Raw genomic sequence first — 17243 nt, forward strand, 5'->3', positions numbered from 1 at the left:
ATTAACTTTAAAGGAGACCAACAGTCTTCTTCAAAAAGGTGAGATGTACTGTATTTAAACACATTAAATGTATTTAAATCAGTCCTCATGTTAGGAAATGTCCACATGTTTCTTCCTGAGCAGATCATGTAGTCCTGGACCCCTGTGGTCCTCCATCACCTGATGGTGATCTGAGCTTCCTCCTCATAGATCTTCATCTCCTGTCAGGAGCTTTTTCCTCCGGTCGACACATCTGGAGGTCTTACCTTCCATAGGACTGATCCTGATGATGGTCCAGAGTTCCTCTAACTGATCCTGATGATGATCCAGAGCTCCTCTTATTGATCCTGATGATGGTCCAGAGTTCCTCTCACTGATCCTGATGATGATCCAGAGTTCATCAGCTGCTTCATGTCTCCATCAGTTGTCCATGTTCCTAATCTTGTTGTAACTTTTCACTGAGGTCGCATGTACGTTCTCAGTGGATCAGCAGGACTAGTGTTAGTCTCTGTGAGGACAGACATGATGTGAGCTAATTCTTCCTGGTTCCTCCACAGACTGGACCAGCAGAGCTCAGAGTCCTCCAGTGGTCCGTCTGTCCAGCAGAATCAGACACAGCTGGACTCCATATTTCTGGTCTGTACATGAACAACAACTGCTTCTCCACCTGTTCTGTTGATGTTTGTCTCCATGCTGGTCTCTGGAGACCAGTGGATTGTCAGTCTGTCCATCATGGACCTGATGTTTGTCTCGTAGCTGGTCTCTGGAGACCAGTGGACTGTCAGTCTGTCCGACATGGACCTGATGTTTGTCTCGTAGCTGGTCTCTGGAGACCAGTGGACTGTCAGTCTGTCCGACATGGACCTGATGTTTGTCTCCATGCTGGTCTCTGGAGACCAGTGGACTGTCAGTCTGTCCAACATGGACCTGATGTTTGTCTCGTAGCTGGTCTCTGGAGACCAGTGGACTGTCAGTCTGTCCGACATGGACCTGATGTTTGTCTCGTAGCTGGTCTCTGGAGACCAGTGGACTGTCAGTCTGTCCGACATGGACCTGATGTTTGTCTCGTAGCTGGTCTCTGGAGACCAGTGGACTGTCAGTCTGTCCGACATGGACCTGATGTTTGTCTCCATGCTGGTCTCTGGAGACCAGTGGACTGTCAGTCTGTCCAACATGGACCTGATGTTTGTCTCCATGCTGGTCTCTGGAGACCAGTGGACTGTCAGTCTGTCCATCATGGACCTGATGTTTGTCTCGTAGCTGGTCTCTGGAGACCAGTGGACTGTCAGTCTGTCCAACATGGACCTGATGTTTGTCTCCATGCTGGTCTCTGGAGACCAGTGGACTGTCAGTCTGTCCAACATGGGTCTGATGTTTGTCTCCATGCTGGTCTCTGGAGACCAGTGCACTGTCAGTCTGTCCAACATGGGTCTGGTGTTTGTCTCCATGCTGGTCTCTGGAGACCAGTGGACTGTCAGTCTGTCCAACATGGGTCTGATGTTTGTCTCCATGCTGGTCTCTGGAGACCAGTGGACTGTCAGTCTGTCCAACATGGGTCTGATGTTTGTCTCCATGCTGGTCTCTGGAGACCAGTGGACTGTCAGTCTGTCCAACATGGACCTGATGTTTGTCTCCATGCTGGTCTCTGGAGACCAGTGGACTGTCAGTCTGTCCATCATGGACCTGATGTTTGTCTCCATGCTGGTCTCTGGAGACCAGTGGACTGTCAGTCTGTCCAACATGGACCTGATGTTTGTCTCCATGCTGGTCTCTGGAGACCAGTGGACTGTCAGTCTGTCCAACATGGGTCTGGTGTTTGTCTCTGTGGTTTCAGTCTGATTGTGTCCTTCATGTGGTCTTCTGTTCCAGCTGCTGGAGGACAAGATTGTCCTGTTTGTCAAGAACGAGCTGAAGAAGATCCAGAGGGGTCTGAGTCCAGATTACCCAGAATCCCTGGAGCATCTGTTTGAGGGCGAGGATGAAGAGCAGAGGAGGAACAGCAGAGAGGCGTTTGTGAAGATCACAGTGAACTTCCTGAGGAGAATGAAGCAGGAGGAGCTGGCTGAGCGTGTGCAGAGCAGTAAGAGGATTTCTCTGAACATTTAAGCTGCTGGATAAATGACCCAGAACGCCTCAGGAGATGAACAACATTCACAGATCAGCCACGCAATTAAAAGCGCTGAAAGATGAAGGGAGGAATTCTGCTCATCTTGTTCCAACAATGTTCTGCTGGAATCAGATCTGCATTCTTGATCCACATGAAGGTTATTTTCACTGTTGACACCCAGCTAAACATTTTTGCAGACCAGTTGCCCCCACATGGTCCCAGCACCCCCCTACAGTAGCACCCTCCCTGCACAGGACAGCAGTGGACCTCAATAAACATGTTTAACCGACCAAGACCACAAGATAACTGGAAGATTTTAGTCCTGGTTTTCCTCTTCAGCAGGAATCCTGCTGAACTCCAGATTGTCTTGATGGTTCTGAAGATTATTGGATCAGATCATCTTCTTTCACATAAATTGGGATTTGGCGAATCTTTTATTGACTGGATAAAAATATTGTATAGCTCGCCCAAGGCACGTGTAAGGACAAATTATCAAATCTCCTCAAGGTTTAACTTGGAAAGAGGCACTAGACAGGGTTGCCCTCTCTCTCCCTCACTATTTGCAATATTTATTGAACCTTTAGCAGCAGCTATTAGACAAAATCAAAATATTAAAGGTATACAATGCAAAACATTAGAGCACAAAATAAGTCTTTATACGGATGACGTACTTCTCTTCCTCCAGAATTCACAAACTTCACTATCACAGACAAATGCACTTATAGAGGGATTTTAATCTTTGTCTGACTATTCTATTAATTGGTCTAAATCCACTGTTTTGTGTCTTAACTGCAATTTTAGGAATATAGCCAATACTAAATTACAAACAGGGAACATAATCCCCCTAGGCTGTCAGAGTTAATAAAATTAAATTATGTTCAGCTTTTAAAGAAAATAGAAGATGTTCTTTCGTGATGGAACTCTCTTCCCATCTCACTCGTGGGAAGAATTGCCACCATTAAGATGATGGTTTTACCAAAAGTAAATTATTTTTTCTCAATGATACCATCCAAACCCCCTTTTTCCTGGTTTAAATCATTGGACTCATATGTATCAAAATTTCTGTGGAAGAATAAAACACCACATATTAGTTTAAAGACATTGCAAAAATCCAAAGAATGTGGAGGTTTAGAGTTACCTAACTTCCAGTATGACTTCATAGCCAATAAATTACAGTATATTGTAAAATGGTCGAAAAATCATTCTCTAGAGAGTCAATGGCTGGACTCAGAGCAAGTATTTTGCAATGAGCTAGAAATTTCAGTTACCGTTGCACCCATCTGGAACAACCAAGACATCCTGAAGAAAAGATGGTAAACTTTGTTCAACGGAGAGATCAAGGAATACGGTATCTACAGCATGTAATTATAGGAGGACAGTTTGTACCTTTCAATACACTTATTGTTCAATATGGAATTAGCAGTAATACATTTTTAGAATACCAACAACTTAAGGCCATAATAAATAAAACATATAAAATTAATCAATTAGACTTACGACTTGAACCTAAGCACTTTAAAGTTGTTATCAAAACCGTATAGGTTAGTGTCTAAATTTGATAATTCAGTCTCTCTCCCGATCTCAAAGTGGGAGGCGGATCTCTCTCTTAACACCGACCAGATTTCTTGGTCACAAATATGTTTAAATATTTTTACTATGACTAAGAACCCAAACTTATACAGTACAAAGTTCTTCATAGAATACACTATACAGGACAAAGGATGTTCCACATGGGCTTTGTCACCTCTAATATCTGCTCACAGTGCACAGAGAACACTCCTGATAATTGTATGCATGCTTTATGGTTTTGTACACCGGTACAGAGGTTCTGGACGGAGATTTGTGAGGATTTATCCACATGGATCAACTACAGAATTCCAGTGTGCCCCACGATATGTATATTAGGTCACCTGGGAGATATTCAAATGGAATCTAACTGGATACACCTGGTTCTCACTGCCTTATGTATCGCAAAGAAAACCATTCTAGTGAATTGGAAACAAAAGTCCAGTTTATGTATTAACCACTTTAGGAATCTTTTGTCAGACCATATCAGTAGTGAGATAATGTCTGCCTCCACTGAACAACATTTGGCCGGGGGTTGCCTCATGGCAGTGGGGGGGGGGGTCTAGGGTGGGGGGCTGTGGCTAGGGCATCCCCGGTTTTCCTGGGGGGGGCTGGGCTGTGGGCATGGGGGTCCCGCTCGAAGGGCCCGGCCCTGCCTGGGTGGGGGGTGGCTGTCTGTGCTGGGGGGGCATTGCTCCCTTGGTCCTCTGTCGCTGGGCGGGGGCCACGTGCCCCTGCGTCTGTGGGGACTCCGTGACCTTTGGGGTGTCCGCCGGGGTGGCCCCGGTGGGGGGTGGGGCCGGGTCCGGGGATCGGGCCTCCCCTGGCCGGGGGGTGCACGGACGGGCATGGCGGCGGGGTGGAACCATTCTCAGGTGTCTATGTCTTATGTTGTCAGTATGAATGGGGGATGTTGGACCGTTTCCCGCTCTGTCTGGGGGCTCCGGTGGCGCCGAGGGCACCCGTGGAGGTACGGTGGGGATCTGGCCCGGCTCGGAGGGCCGGCCCCCGTCAACTGGATGGCCGGTGGGGGAGCGTGGGCGTCCTTCCAGGACCGGCTCTACTGGTCCTGCCTTCTGGCTTCGGCCTCCGCTCCCCCTCCTGCCCCCCCTACACGATTCAGGCCGGGTGGGGGTCGTTGCCCTGGAGGGTGAGGGCCTCCTGGCCACGTGTCCTGCCCGGACCGTGTGGCCAGGGATTGCCTGGGCCGCGGTCCGCCGCCGCGGGATCCCTGGCTGCTTCTTCCCGTGTCGTGGGGGCCTCGCTGGCGGTGGGTTGCCTCCCTCTTCTCCCCTCTGTGGGGTTGCTGGTGGCCTGGGTTCTTCCTCGTCGGCCCCTGGTCTCGCGGGTGGCGGGATTGCTAGGTGCTAGGTGGATTCAGGAGATTTGGGTCGATCGCTGCTCGTGTTTTGGTCGGCTCCGTGTCGGTTTTGTGTTTCGTTTGTGGTTTTTGTTGCAGATTTCCAGTGCTTGACGTGTGCCTCCATGTGTTCCTGCTTCCTGGATTGGCAGTGGATGTCACCCCAATAACAAGAACACAACAACCCACAAACCCACAACCCACCAGGGCTGTACTGCTAACATCCTGGTACTAGAAACTCCAGGACCCCCAGATGTTCTTGTCACTTCCACGTCCTGAATGTTCAGAGGTGTTTTGGTGGTAACAGTGATTCTACTCAGTATTGTACAGCTCATCGTGACGTTAGAGTCGATCAGTGTCGGTTCATATCCTGATTATTTAGGAGAATTAAGTTGAACTTTATAAAACAGTAATTGTTTTTTTCCATGTGTATTCAGATGTTTCTGCTGCAGTTTGTAAAAAGCGGCTGAAGACTAAGCTGAAGAAGAAGTACCAGTGTGTGTTTGAGGGGATTGTTAAAGCAGGAAACCCAACCCTTCTGAAGCAGATCTACACAGAGCTCTACATCACAGAGGGAGGGACTGCAGACGTCAACAATGAACATGAAGTCAGACAGATTGAAGCAGCTTCCAGGAAACCAGACAGAGCAGAAACAACCATCAGACAGGAAGACATCTTTAAACTCCCACCTGGAAGAGATGAACCAATCAGAACAGTGATGACGAAGGGAGTGGCTGGCATCGGGAAAACAGTCCTAACACAGAAGTTCACTCTGGACTGGGCTGAAGGCAAAGCCAACCAGGACATCCAGTTATTGCTTCCATTCACCTTCAGAGAGCTGAATGTGCTGAAAGAGAGAAAGTTCAGCTTGGTGGAACTTGTTCATCACTTCTTCACTGAAACCAGAGAATTCTGCAGCTTTGAAGAGTTCCAGGTCGTGTTCATCTTTGACGGTCTGGATGAGAGTCGACTTCCTCTGGACTTCCACAACAATGAGGTCCTGACTGATGTTACAGAGTCCACCTCAGTGGATGTGCTGCTGACAAACCTCATCAGGGGGAACCTGCTTCCTTCTGCTCGTCTCTGGATCACCACACGACCTGCAGCAGCCAATCAGATCCCTCCTGAGTGTGTTTCCATGGTGACGGAGGTCAGAGGGTTCACTGACCCACAGAAGGAGGACTACTTCAGGAAGAGATTCAGAGAAGAGGAGCAGACCAGCAGGATCATCTCCCACATCAAGACATCACGGAGCCTCCACATCATGTGCCACATCCCAGTCTTCTGCTGGATCACTGCTACAGTCCTGGAGAATGTCCTGGAAACCACAGAGGGAGGGGAGCTGCCCAAGACCCTGACTGAGATGTACATCCACTTCCTGGTGGTTCAGACCAAACTGAAGATGGTCAAGTATGATGGAGGAGCTGAGACGGATCCATACTGGAGTCCAGAGAGCAGGAAGATGGTGGAGTCTCTGGGAAAACTGGCTTTTGAGCAGCTGCAGAAAGGAAACCTGATCTTCTATGAACCAGACCTGAGAGAGTGTGGTATCGATGTCAGAGAGGCTTCAGTGTACTCAGGAGTGTTTACCCAGATCTTTAGAGAGGAGAGCAGCCTGTACCAGGACCAGGTCTTCTGCTTCATCCATCTGAGTGTTCAGGAGTTTCTGGCTGCTCTTCATGTCCATCGGACCTTCATCAAGTCTGGAGTCAACCTGCTGGAGGAACAAAGACACACCTCCAGGTGGTTTAAAACAAGAGCAGAGACTGACCTCTATCAGAGTGCTGTGGACAAGGCGTTACAGAGTCCAAACGGACACCTGGACTTGTTCCTCCGCTTCCTCCTGGGTCTCAAACTTGAGACGAATCAGACTCTCCTACGAGGTCTGCTGAAACCAAAACAAACAAGTTCACAGAACAAACAGGAAACAGTTGAATACATCAAGAAGAAGATCATTGAGGATCTGTCTGCAGAGAGAAGCATCAACCTGTTCCACTGTCTGAATGAACTGAACGATCGGTCTCTGGTGAATGAGGTCCAACGGTCCCTGAGGTCTGGACATCTCTCCACAGATGAACTGTCTCCTGCTCAGTGGTCGGCTCTGGTCTTCATCCTACTGTCATCAGAAGATCTGGAGGTGTTTGACCTGAAGAAATACTCAGCTTCAGAGAAGGTTCTACGGAGGCTGCTGCCTGTGGTCAAAGTCTCCAAGAAAGTTGTGTAAGGACGAACACGGACACATCTGTTTTAGTTACATCACATGTTGTGTTCTTGGAGGAAACCAGTTAAATTCACTGTTCAACTAAGTTCAGGTTCATGTGGGACCAGTTCTCCTCAATGATTCATCTCAGGAAACTTTACATGCAGAGAAGAGAAATGCAGCTATGATCAAGACTGTAGTGCAGCAACACTTATTGATTAATAGTTGAATTGATCAGTATTCATTTCAATTCTATGATTCATTAATTTGTTGAATTAAATAATCAATGTTTAAACTACATGATATTTTCTCTTCAATCTCCTCTGCAGGTTGAGGGACTGTAACTTCTCAGAGGACATCTGTCCACTTCTGTCCTCAGTTCTCAGCTCTCAGTCCTCCAGTCTGACAGAACTGGACCTGAGTAACAATGACCTGCAGGATTCAGGACTGAAGAAGCTGTGTCCTGGACTGGAGAGTCCAGACTGTCACCTGGAGTCTCTCAGGTCAGAATCCACCAAGTGTTCAACTGTTGACCATTAGAACTGTGGTTGATATTGAAGGATTGTTGATGGGAGTTTTAATAACTCTAACTGGGTCCAGATCGGATTGAAGCGCTACAGACAGTTGGTCAGAACTGTGTGAGGATGATGAACGAGGAGAAGTGCTCCACCAAGTCCACATAAACGTCTGTTTGTAGTTTAGTCAGTTTCTGGTTATTTCAGTGATCAGGGTGTTTTTTTCCTCCTTTAATTGAAGAGTATCAACAAGTTTGTCCACATGTGAACGTCTCTAAGCTCCACTCTCTAATCTGATCTCTTATTTGTCAAAAAAAGTTCTCAAATCAGAATCAGGTTTATTTGGCAGTTTAGAAAAACAATGTATTTGACTTCGGATACACCGGCGGCGATACAGATGGTATTATGCGCCTGTTTTCCAAGGGTAACACTGGGGGGGGGCGTCTTGTTTTCATTCCTCCAGGGAGATTGTGACTGGAGCTGCCTGCCAGGCTGCTCTGTCAAGGTCAGATTATAGAATCAACAATTGTATTGAAAAAAACAGGCGGATTCCAGTACTTTTCCGTCTGCCTTAAGTCTCTGGTTCATCAATGGCGACTCCAAACAGACGAATTTGTGGTCAATTCCCACCAAGCCGAGCTTCCAACTTCTAGTCTTTTCCATCTTGCCAATGAGCTCAAAAACCGCCGCTAGCCTGCGATCCTGCTCAAGAATCGCATCCAGCTTGCACTTTTGCTTCCCCAACGTTAAAGTCTGAGTGTTGGTCGCAGAGATTATCCAGTCAACCACGTCGGGCAGCTCTGAGAGGGCCAGAACAGCTGTTGACGACTTACGCATTTGTCGATAGACCAGGAATCCGCCAACTCCAAAAATCAGAAATCCTGTTATCATTAATCCAATTATGAAGGCATCTTCAACATCCTCGACGGCCAGAATCGACAGGCACAGGATCCTCCAATGCTTCCATGAGTTCATCATATATCCGGCAAAAAATGTCCCATCGGGGCAGGAGGGCTCCCTTGACTTCTCGTCGCAAAAATTTGGTCAATTGTGCTGAGAGACCAGTTAACCAATTCCATGATTGTAGAGAGTTTCGGAGGATGTGTATAATAAGATGTTTATGTCAGTCTTTGAAATATTTCCTATTTAATATTGAATTAGTTTCCATAAAATTATCAAACTGGAGCCAATAACTGTCAAATGGTGACTGACCTCAGCAGCAGAAGTTTCTGTTCTTCTAACCTCGACTCAGTCTGTGTCTGGATGTCCACAAGGTGCTGGACTGATCAATATTCTGTCATTGGTCCATTTCTGATTATCTGACCTTGAATAAAACCCAGCAGATTGTTTCTGGAGACTTCAGAACATTTCAGACCAAACGACATCCCTGGAAACACGAACACTGTTTGGTTGAGAAAAGAGTCAGAAAGTCAAATGTTTATTCAGCTCAAATCAAGCTCATTAAAGTGATCTTTAAACACAGCTGACTTATCGGATTGTAAAACTCACTAAAGTGTTGAGGACAGACACGTCAGTCATGGAGTGTGATGTCACATGTTCTGGTCATATGATGCTCTTTACACGTCTCTCTCCACATCTGGAGACTGTCAGCCTCAGCAGCAGTGGTACTCTTTGTATGTTGATGTTCATCCACAAGTTTAGTTCAGGCTGAAACATCTCAGCAACATTTGTTGGATTCAGGGTGAATTCCAGTGTGTCTGCTGATCCTCTGACTTTTCCTTCAGCACCATCATCAGGTGAACACGAGGACAGAGTCAGCTTTAGTCTCAGAGCAGTTCTCAGAGTCTCTGCATGTGTGTGTGTTGTGTTGTGTTGTGTTGTGTGTCTGCAGGTTGTCAGGCTGTCTGATCTCAGAGGAAGGAAGTGCTTCTCTGGTCTCAGCTCTGAGCTCCAACCCCTCCCACCTGAGAGAGCTGGACCTGAGCTACAACCATCCAGGAGAGTCAGCAGTGAAGCTTCTGTCTGCTGGACTGGAGGATCCCCGCTGGAGACTGGACACTCTCAGGTATGAAGACAGAAGGACATCAGTGTGCTGGACTCTTCATGGAGTTGTGGACATCATCTTTGTGGCTCTCTGGCTTTGAACAGAGATCTTTGAGCAGATGGAGCTGCTGCAGCTCATCTGGTGCTGCAGCAGAGCTGATAGACGCAGTTCACAACTCTGAGCCGTGCTTGACCCAGTAAACATCCCAGCCTGGTTTTCAGGCCCATCACAGCACAATAACAGCTGCACCTTCACTCATCCATGACATGGTCTCCTCCTGCAGCTGATTCAGCAGAGATGAAATCAGATGAAAAGAATGGGGTAAATCCACAAAAGGATTGCGCGGCTTTTGCGGCCGCTAAACCGGTGCAAATGAGACAAAAAGAGAGCGTCTAATTCACAAAGCACCCGCAAAGGGCGAATTGCTCCACAAACTGCGCTGCCAAGCAAATAGTGGCAGTCTGCGCCGGTGCCATTTGCATGCAAGTAAATTATATAATATTCATACATTCGGCTTGCCCCCTTTCTATACAAATAAGCCTCATTGCAAAAAGCGTCTAATTCACAAAGGCCAGCGCTATTTGCCACACGCAAAAATAGTGGAGCAAATACCGTCTTTCAGAAGCGTGTATTAAACTGCGCGCAAACTCACTCCTCACTCCCCGTCTGTCTCTGTTTCTCTCTCTCTTCAATATCATTCAAGCCTGTGTGATACTGAATGATATTAAGGGTGAAATCTACATTCAGACATGACTGTAGACAATCAGATCAAGTGGGGTTGTGGACTTATCGGATTTAAAAATAAAAGTAACAGGACGGAGCTCAGGATTCATCCATACAGTAAGGGGCTGCTTTATTACAAACAATTCCACCATATAACATAATAATATATGTTATATGGTGGATTTATATAACATATAAATCTAGAATGTGTGTGTTTAACAGCTGACCTGTAGGTGTGTGTAGCAAAACACAGAACATGAATTACCATTAGATCCTGATCTGATCCCGATCCGGTGTTAATGAAGTTACTGGTGCTGTGCCTTGTGCGTAAATGCGCACAGCCTCTTAACATTTGACATTTCATTAGCTTAGGTGATACAGACACTGAGGTCTTTTGATGTGTGTGTGGAGATGATGGCTATGTTCTACCACACGATGGTGGGCAGTGCACTCTTTTTTGCTGCTGTGTGTTGGGGGGGCAGCCTTGCAATCAAAAACACCAGGCGACTGAACAAACTGGTCAAAAAAGCGGGCTCAGTGTTGGGCAGGAGTCTGGACCCGCTAAGATCTGTGGTGGAGAGGGGCACACTGAACAAACTGAGTGCTATAATGGACAATAGCAGACACCCTCTCCACAGCCTCCAGGAGCAACAGAGGGGCAGCAGCTGCAGCGGTCGGGTCCACAGCCTCCGCTCACTGCGCACGGAGCGGTTCAGGAGATCCTTGCGTCCTCGCAGCAATAAGACTGTTTAACTCGTCCTGAACTCAGTTTCACACACTCACCTCTGCCACAACTGGACTATATTTTAGTTTGCACTTTACATGATATTTGGTTAAAAACCTTATATGTCATGTTTATTTTAATATTATGAATGTGCTTTTATTGTCTGAATGGAAGTGTGGTGGATTTTTATGTTTATGTTTTGATGAGCTGCTGGACGGTTGAATTTCCCTTTGGGGATGAATAAAGTTCTATCTATCTATCTATCTATCTATCTATCTATCTATCTATCTATCTATCTATCTATCTATCTATCTATCTATCTATCTATCTATCTATCTATCTATCTATCTGCGAAATACTAGAAGTACAAATACGTGAAAGTTGAGGCTATTGTGCTCTCTGCAGTCTCATTATGGACCAATCTGTGTGCTGAAATACGGAGAACACTGGAAACAGCTCCGCTCACTGAGACAAGGGCAAATTGCACTCAGCCGCAAGACTTTATGGGTGTGTTTGCTCCGGTATATCATTAGAGCAAAATCTTTTGTGAATAGGACCTTAAAGCAGGGCAAATTGCGGGCGCAATCTATTCTTTGTGGATTTACCCCAATGTGTTCAAACTGTGCTGCAATGTGACGACCACAGGACAGGACTTCAGAGATGCTGCATTCAAGTGCATCTGTCCAATTGTTGGACTGTTCCTTCATCAGTGTGTGAGAGCCATGTAATGTCCATGTTTGCTCAAAGAGACTGTGCTGGTCTGACCCCCCTCCTCCTTTCAGGGTGGATCCTGCTGGACAACGATGGTTGACACCAGGTCCGAGGAAGTGTAAGTGTATTTTTATTTCATTCACACATTCAACCATCTTCACACTGACACATCACTCATTCATGAGTACATCAATGATCAATGACAGATCAATAATAACAGCAGCTGGCTGGTTTGTTCTCTCCATTAGATTCTTGTCAACTCACCATTGACACAAACACAGTCCACAACAACATCAAACTGTCTGACAACAACAGGAAGATGACACATGTGAAGGAGGATCAGTCATATCCTGATCATCCAGACAGGTTTGATTACTGGCCTCAGCTGCTGTGTAGAGAAGTTCTGACGGATCGCTGTTACTGGGAGGTCCTGACGAGAGGAGGTGTTTCTGTATCAGTGAGTTACAGAAGAATCAGCAGGAAAGGAAACTCTGGTGACTGTGTGTTTGGATGGAACCACCGTTCCTGGAGTGTGGAATGTTCTGATGATGGTCGGTACTCTGTCTGGCACAATAAGAGAGAAACATCTTCCTCCTCCTCTTCCTCAGTCTCTGACAGAGCAGCAGTGTACGTGGACGTTCCTGCTGGAACTCTTTCCTTCTACAGCGTCTCCTCTGACAGACTGATCCACCTCCACACCTTCAACACCCCGTTCACGGAACCTCTCTATCCTGGGTTCGGGTTCTGGTCTAGTTCTGGTTCTTCAGTGTCTCTGTGTTGAGTTCAGTCTCAAGAGTCTCCTCCTGTCAGAAACTGTCTCTGTTGGACAGGTAGTTGAGTCTGTACATGCCATCCACCCATCCATCCATCCATCCATCCATCCATCCATCCATCCATCCATCCACCCATCCATCCATCCATCCATCCATCCACCCACCATCTCCAGAGATCTGGAGCAGATGCACAACATCTCAGATATTTTTATATATTTCCTTAAAATTTTCCTTTATTGAAGGGCGTTTGGTATCATCTGATGAATAATTGCTGCAGGTTTCTGCAGCCTTTTGCCACTTTTCTTTTGGGTGAGCAATTTTTTCCTCGTAGGGATGGGTGTTATCAGGACAAGAGCTTCTTACATGGGAACTGGCCCTAAACTTTATTTCTTAATATTCTTTCTCCTGCTGTTTTAAGTAGTTTGTTGGCTTTAGATCTCTGCTAATGTGTTAAGTACTTTGAAACAATATATTTAAAAGTACTATACATTTTATTATTAGTATAATAACCTAAAAACTCAATATTGCAAACTTCTGCTACAGATCAGTCAAGCATTCATTGTGATATGTTTTATATGTCTAAAACTGTTATAATGTAATCAAAATGTTACAAAAATGATGTGTTCATCCCGTCACAGAAAAATGGGGGGAGTATAACAGAGTGGACATTTTTTGCTACTTTTAGCTATTAATGAGCACATGGTGGGTCTTCAGCTACAAATGTGATTCAGTATTGAATGTTACTATACTGTTTATCCAATATATTTTGTATTTCTGATTTTTATTTTTTAAATATTAAAAAATATTTCACCATGACAGTGTGGACTCATTAAGCTTGAACATATCTAACTACAAACACAATATGACGAAAATTAGGACATACAAGTCAGGAATGGAATTTTTTGCGGCAGGGGAGCCAACTTCCAGTAAAAACGGAGAAAAAAAGGTGTTAATATCACTAATTACATCAGTTGATCTGTGAAATGATAACAGGAAATGATTGTTTTTTCCACATGCATATACAAAAACATTAAAAATCACCTGTTTGTCCCTAGGAGGAGAGATTGGGGGATTCCATCCACTTAAACATGGCAAACATTGTATAAACTGCAACATATGGTCTATTTAGAAGTTTATTACTACAGTATATAAGACTCTGAAATCGTAAGAAAATCATTAGAATCATATAAAATCATGACAGATTATCATATTTCAGGCAGATTGGCATCAAATTGAACTCACCAAAAACTCTGATCGCCCTGATCTCATTCATTCCTGTTAACTTCATTCAGATTGGTTAAACAGCACACATACGGTGACAATTTTAGGTTTGGACACAAAAAACTTATTTTATTATTTATTTATTATTTTATTTTATTTTGGAAAAATTATTCAAAATTTTCCTTTCACTCAGCCAGTTGATTTAATCTGGCTGTAATTTGATGCACATGTTTGCAGTCCACCTCTGAACACATCTGGAGGGTAATATTCAGGAACAGTTGTAGCACCGCCTGTTGGCAACAGGAAATATGTTTTGTATCAAGCAATTCTTCTGGAATTTAGCAAATACCAGTCAAACTTGTTCAAGACATTGATGAAGATTTGGATTCTTAATAGGACTCACAGCAAAAAAAACAGGGTTTACGGCTGTGTATACCACCGGTATTTCAGGCACTAGCACGGGAATTTATGTAAGGTAAACCAGCCGAAAACTAATGATTTGCCCGGTCCGGAAACTCCCGTATTGTACTGGGACCTCATGCTGTGTTTGGAGGTGCCAGACCCAGCAGGGTGCCATTGTCACACAAAGGTGTGACATTCCAGACTTTTCAGACCTCACCCCCCAACCCCCCCCAAGCCCCCACCCCCCCCAACCCTCAGCCCCCCCCCCCCCCCCCAACCGTCAGCCCCCACCCCCCACCCACCCAAGCACAGCAACCTCTACTGGTGCAAAAGAAAATTGCACCCGAGAGGATTACTGGGGAATGCATGCAGTGCTTCTTAAAAGGGGTAGACAGTTTACCAGGCTACATATACATGCACATTTCACAAATCAAATAAGCAACCACCTCAGTACAAGTAAATGTATTTATTGCAGAAAATTAAAACACAGTATTCCAAAAAGTTCAGTGTGTGTCCACATGAAAAAAACAAAAAAGGCACTTTTAAAAGCAAATCTCCCACAAAGGGATCAAAACTTAATCCAGTCAGTGAGCACTTTTCTCTCTTGCAGTTTTTTTTTTTTTTTTTACAGTTTGATCTGAATGGCCCCTGCTCCTCTACCAAACGGGTCAACTTAAGAGTTTAACTCTGGGCTAACAGAGCTAAAAACGAGCCATTGTCTCCCAGTGGCGCCGCTCGTTGCGTGGCACCGCTCTGCCCCAGTGACTGTCGCTGCACACGTAGGTACAGGGCTGCACTCTGCTTGTCTTTCCTCTGCTGAAGCACCTGGCACAAAGCAGAAAGCTCCTCGTCTCTTTGGGGTGGAGGTGAAACTATCCACACCGCCCGTCCATCTACGACGCCATCTTCTTCTTCTGACATCAGGTCAAGGGTTGCACGCGCCCACACAGCCATTTCAGCGGCAGTCTCTACACATCTAGCCCTGGAGGCCAGCAACTGCAAAATATAGAGTAGCAATTAAAATATGTATAATTTTTACCAATATTCAATTAACACTAAATTAAAAACATCTCAGTTCCATATACTGTAACTCACTAACCCATTGCGGGTCACAAAAACATTTTCATGGGCCACCTTATATTTTGTTTTCCTATATTTTGTGGGGGAAAAAATGCTGTGAGCTTGTAGATCTGCTGCTTCACTATTTTGGTTCACGGGCTTCCATTGCTGTAACTTACCCTTGTTTTCCGTTGTCTAGTCTTCATTGCATTGTTAAATTTCTTTTTCTGGGGAGCATTTTCTGGCTGATCGAGACGATGGCTCCTTTTCAAAGACTCAGAGTCTAGATGTGTGTTGTAGGATGCAAAACGAAACAACAGGATAAAAACGGAAACTAAGGCTGCCACATCACCGACCAGGTGCCTGCAGGTGAAGGAAGAGAAAGAGAGTATGAATAACCGGCTTGGATTTATACACTGGTAGACACCGGGCCCAGGTGTCACCATTTGGCACTGATTACCACACTGCTGTTATAGAGTAGAGCAATACTACGACACCTGTCAAGGGCTTTTCGGACGCATTCCTTCGCGTCCCTTCCTCCCACTCTGGCCAGACGCTGCACCTGTTGGAATATGCATCATAAGTGCTCAGCAATACCTTTTCACTTCAACCCTATTGACTAGACACATTTTCAGATTTGCAAAACCCACCATGCGTTCAAAGTTACTGTTGTCAATGAGATGCATTTCCTCCTCGTCAAACTGCTTCAATTTCAGGATATCATCCTCAGCGAAAAGCTTCTCCCGGGGCGTTAGCTCCATCTTCTTCCTCGTTTGAAGCTTAAAAGAAAAAAGTAATTCAAACTCAAAACAACATACAATCATTGATTTTTTTAAATAAAGTATGATTAAAGGAACGTTTAATGTTTATTGAAGTGTACTCACTGAAACAGTCTCATCCTCCGATTCCTCGCTCTCCTCCCCTCTTGGCTCGTCAGTCTGCTTGCGTCCCTCCTTGCCGAAGACACCAGGCTCTGTCAGCTGCAGCAGGTAAGTGTAATCAGACAGTCGGAAACAAATAAGTAATACAGAACATGTGCAGGAAATCAGTATGTGTACAAATCTAAATTCATTCAATTGACATTACCTGTTCTGTTTCTGCAGGATCATGTGCAGCAAGGATTTTCTCATTGATCCGGTTCCTCAGCATCCTCTTCCTCTAGCGTATGCTTAGAGCGAGGGTCCATGGCAGTTGCTTCTCCAAGGAAGTTTCTCACCTGGTCTGTCTGAAAAATATGAACATGTAATTTAGATTTAATTAGAGTAATAAAAAATACATGATGAATTTGTCTCAGTGACATTGATTTTTACCTGATATTGCTTTAATAGATCAGTCCAGATTGTCTTCTTTAGACAGGAGACAAACAGTGAATCTCCATCTCGGACTGTGAAATGGTTCTTCAGCTTTTGCAAGATTGGTAGGACTTGGCCGCAGGTGGAGCTCTTTTCAGTTGAGGCACAAAGGGTTGATGTGTACAGGATCTCCATGAGTTCAATAAATTCCTCTGCTTTTCTGTAGTCCTCATTTGTAAGTTTGGAGAGTCTGTTTTGGAAAAAAGGAAAACAAAATAATCATTAATTAATTAATTAATCTTAATTCACACTACACTAGTTTGTTGATCAAATTATTCTCAATTTAATCATGAATCAAACAATATGTAATTAATATGTAACAAATAAAAATCAAACAATATGTAATTAATATGTAACAACTTTAAAAACTGTAATAACTTTAATTTACAATTATAATATGATGTTTAATAGGAGGAATAATGTAATGCAATGCAGTGTATTGACAGAGTATCTTACTTGTTGCTGTCCGCCGGGTCCGTCGGCTCCGTTTTCCCGGTATTTTTAAATATGCCACAGTCCCTCACATATAATCCGTGGGTGATTAAA

General features: G+C 44.9%; 2 protein-coding genes and 1 long non-coding RNA gene across 3 annotated transcripts in view; 2 read left to right on the forward strand and 1 right to left on the reverse strand.

The window, feature by feature from the left end:
* Positions 1-13469, forward strand: part of LOC133456428 (NACHT, LRR and PYD domains-containing protein 3-like) — a 687319-nt gene extending 673850 nt beyond the window's left edge. The window contains 4 exon segments of the mRNA XM_061734903.1: positions 7542-7715; positions 9580-9753; positions 11962-12008; positions 12139-13469. Of these exon segments, the coding sequence (XP_061590887.1) occupies positions 7542-7715; positions 9580-9753; positions 11962-12008; positions 12139-12671 (928 nt within the window). The 3' untranslated portion in view covers positions 12672-13469.
* On the forward strand, positions 1890-7236 carry LOC133457495 (NLR family CARD domain-containing protein 3-like). The gene is made up of 2 exons (XM_061736830.1): positions 1890-2059; positions 5450-7236. Exons 1-2 carry the CDS (start codon positions 2023-2025, stop codon positions 7234-7236), a joined length of 1824 nt encoding a protein of 607 aa, XP_061592814.1. The 5' UTR covers positions 1890-2022.
* Positions 13470-16229: 2760 nt separating the features above from the next.
* LOC133456595 (uncharacterized) lies at positions 16230-16850 on the reverse strand. The gene is made up of 3 exons (XR_009783807.1): positions 16656-16850; positions 16432-16570; positions 16230-16325 (listed from the first exon to the last, which is right to left on the reverse strand). It is a non-coding gene; the product is annotated as an uncharacterized LOC133456595 (long non-coding RNA).
* Positions 16851-17243: the final 393 nt, after the last annotated feature.

The sequence above is a fragment of the Cololabis saira genome, chromosome 12 (genome assembly GCF_033807715.1).
Source record: "Cololabis saira isolate AMF1-May2022 chromosome 12, fColSai1.1, whole genome shotgun sequence".
In the NCBI taxonomy this organism is placed as follows: Eukaryota; Metazoa; Chordata; class Actinopteri; order Beloniformes; family Belonidae; genus Cololabis; species Cololabis saira.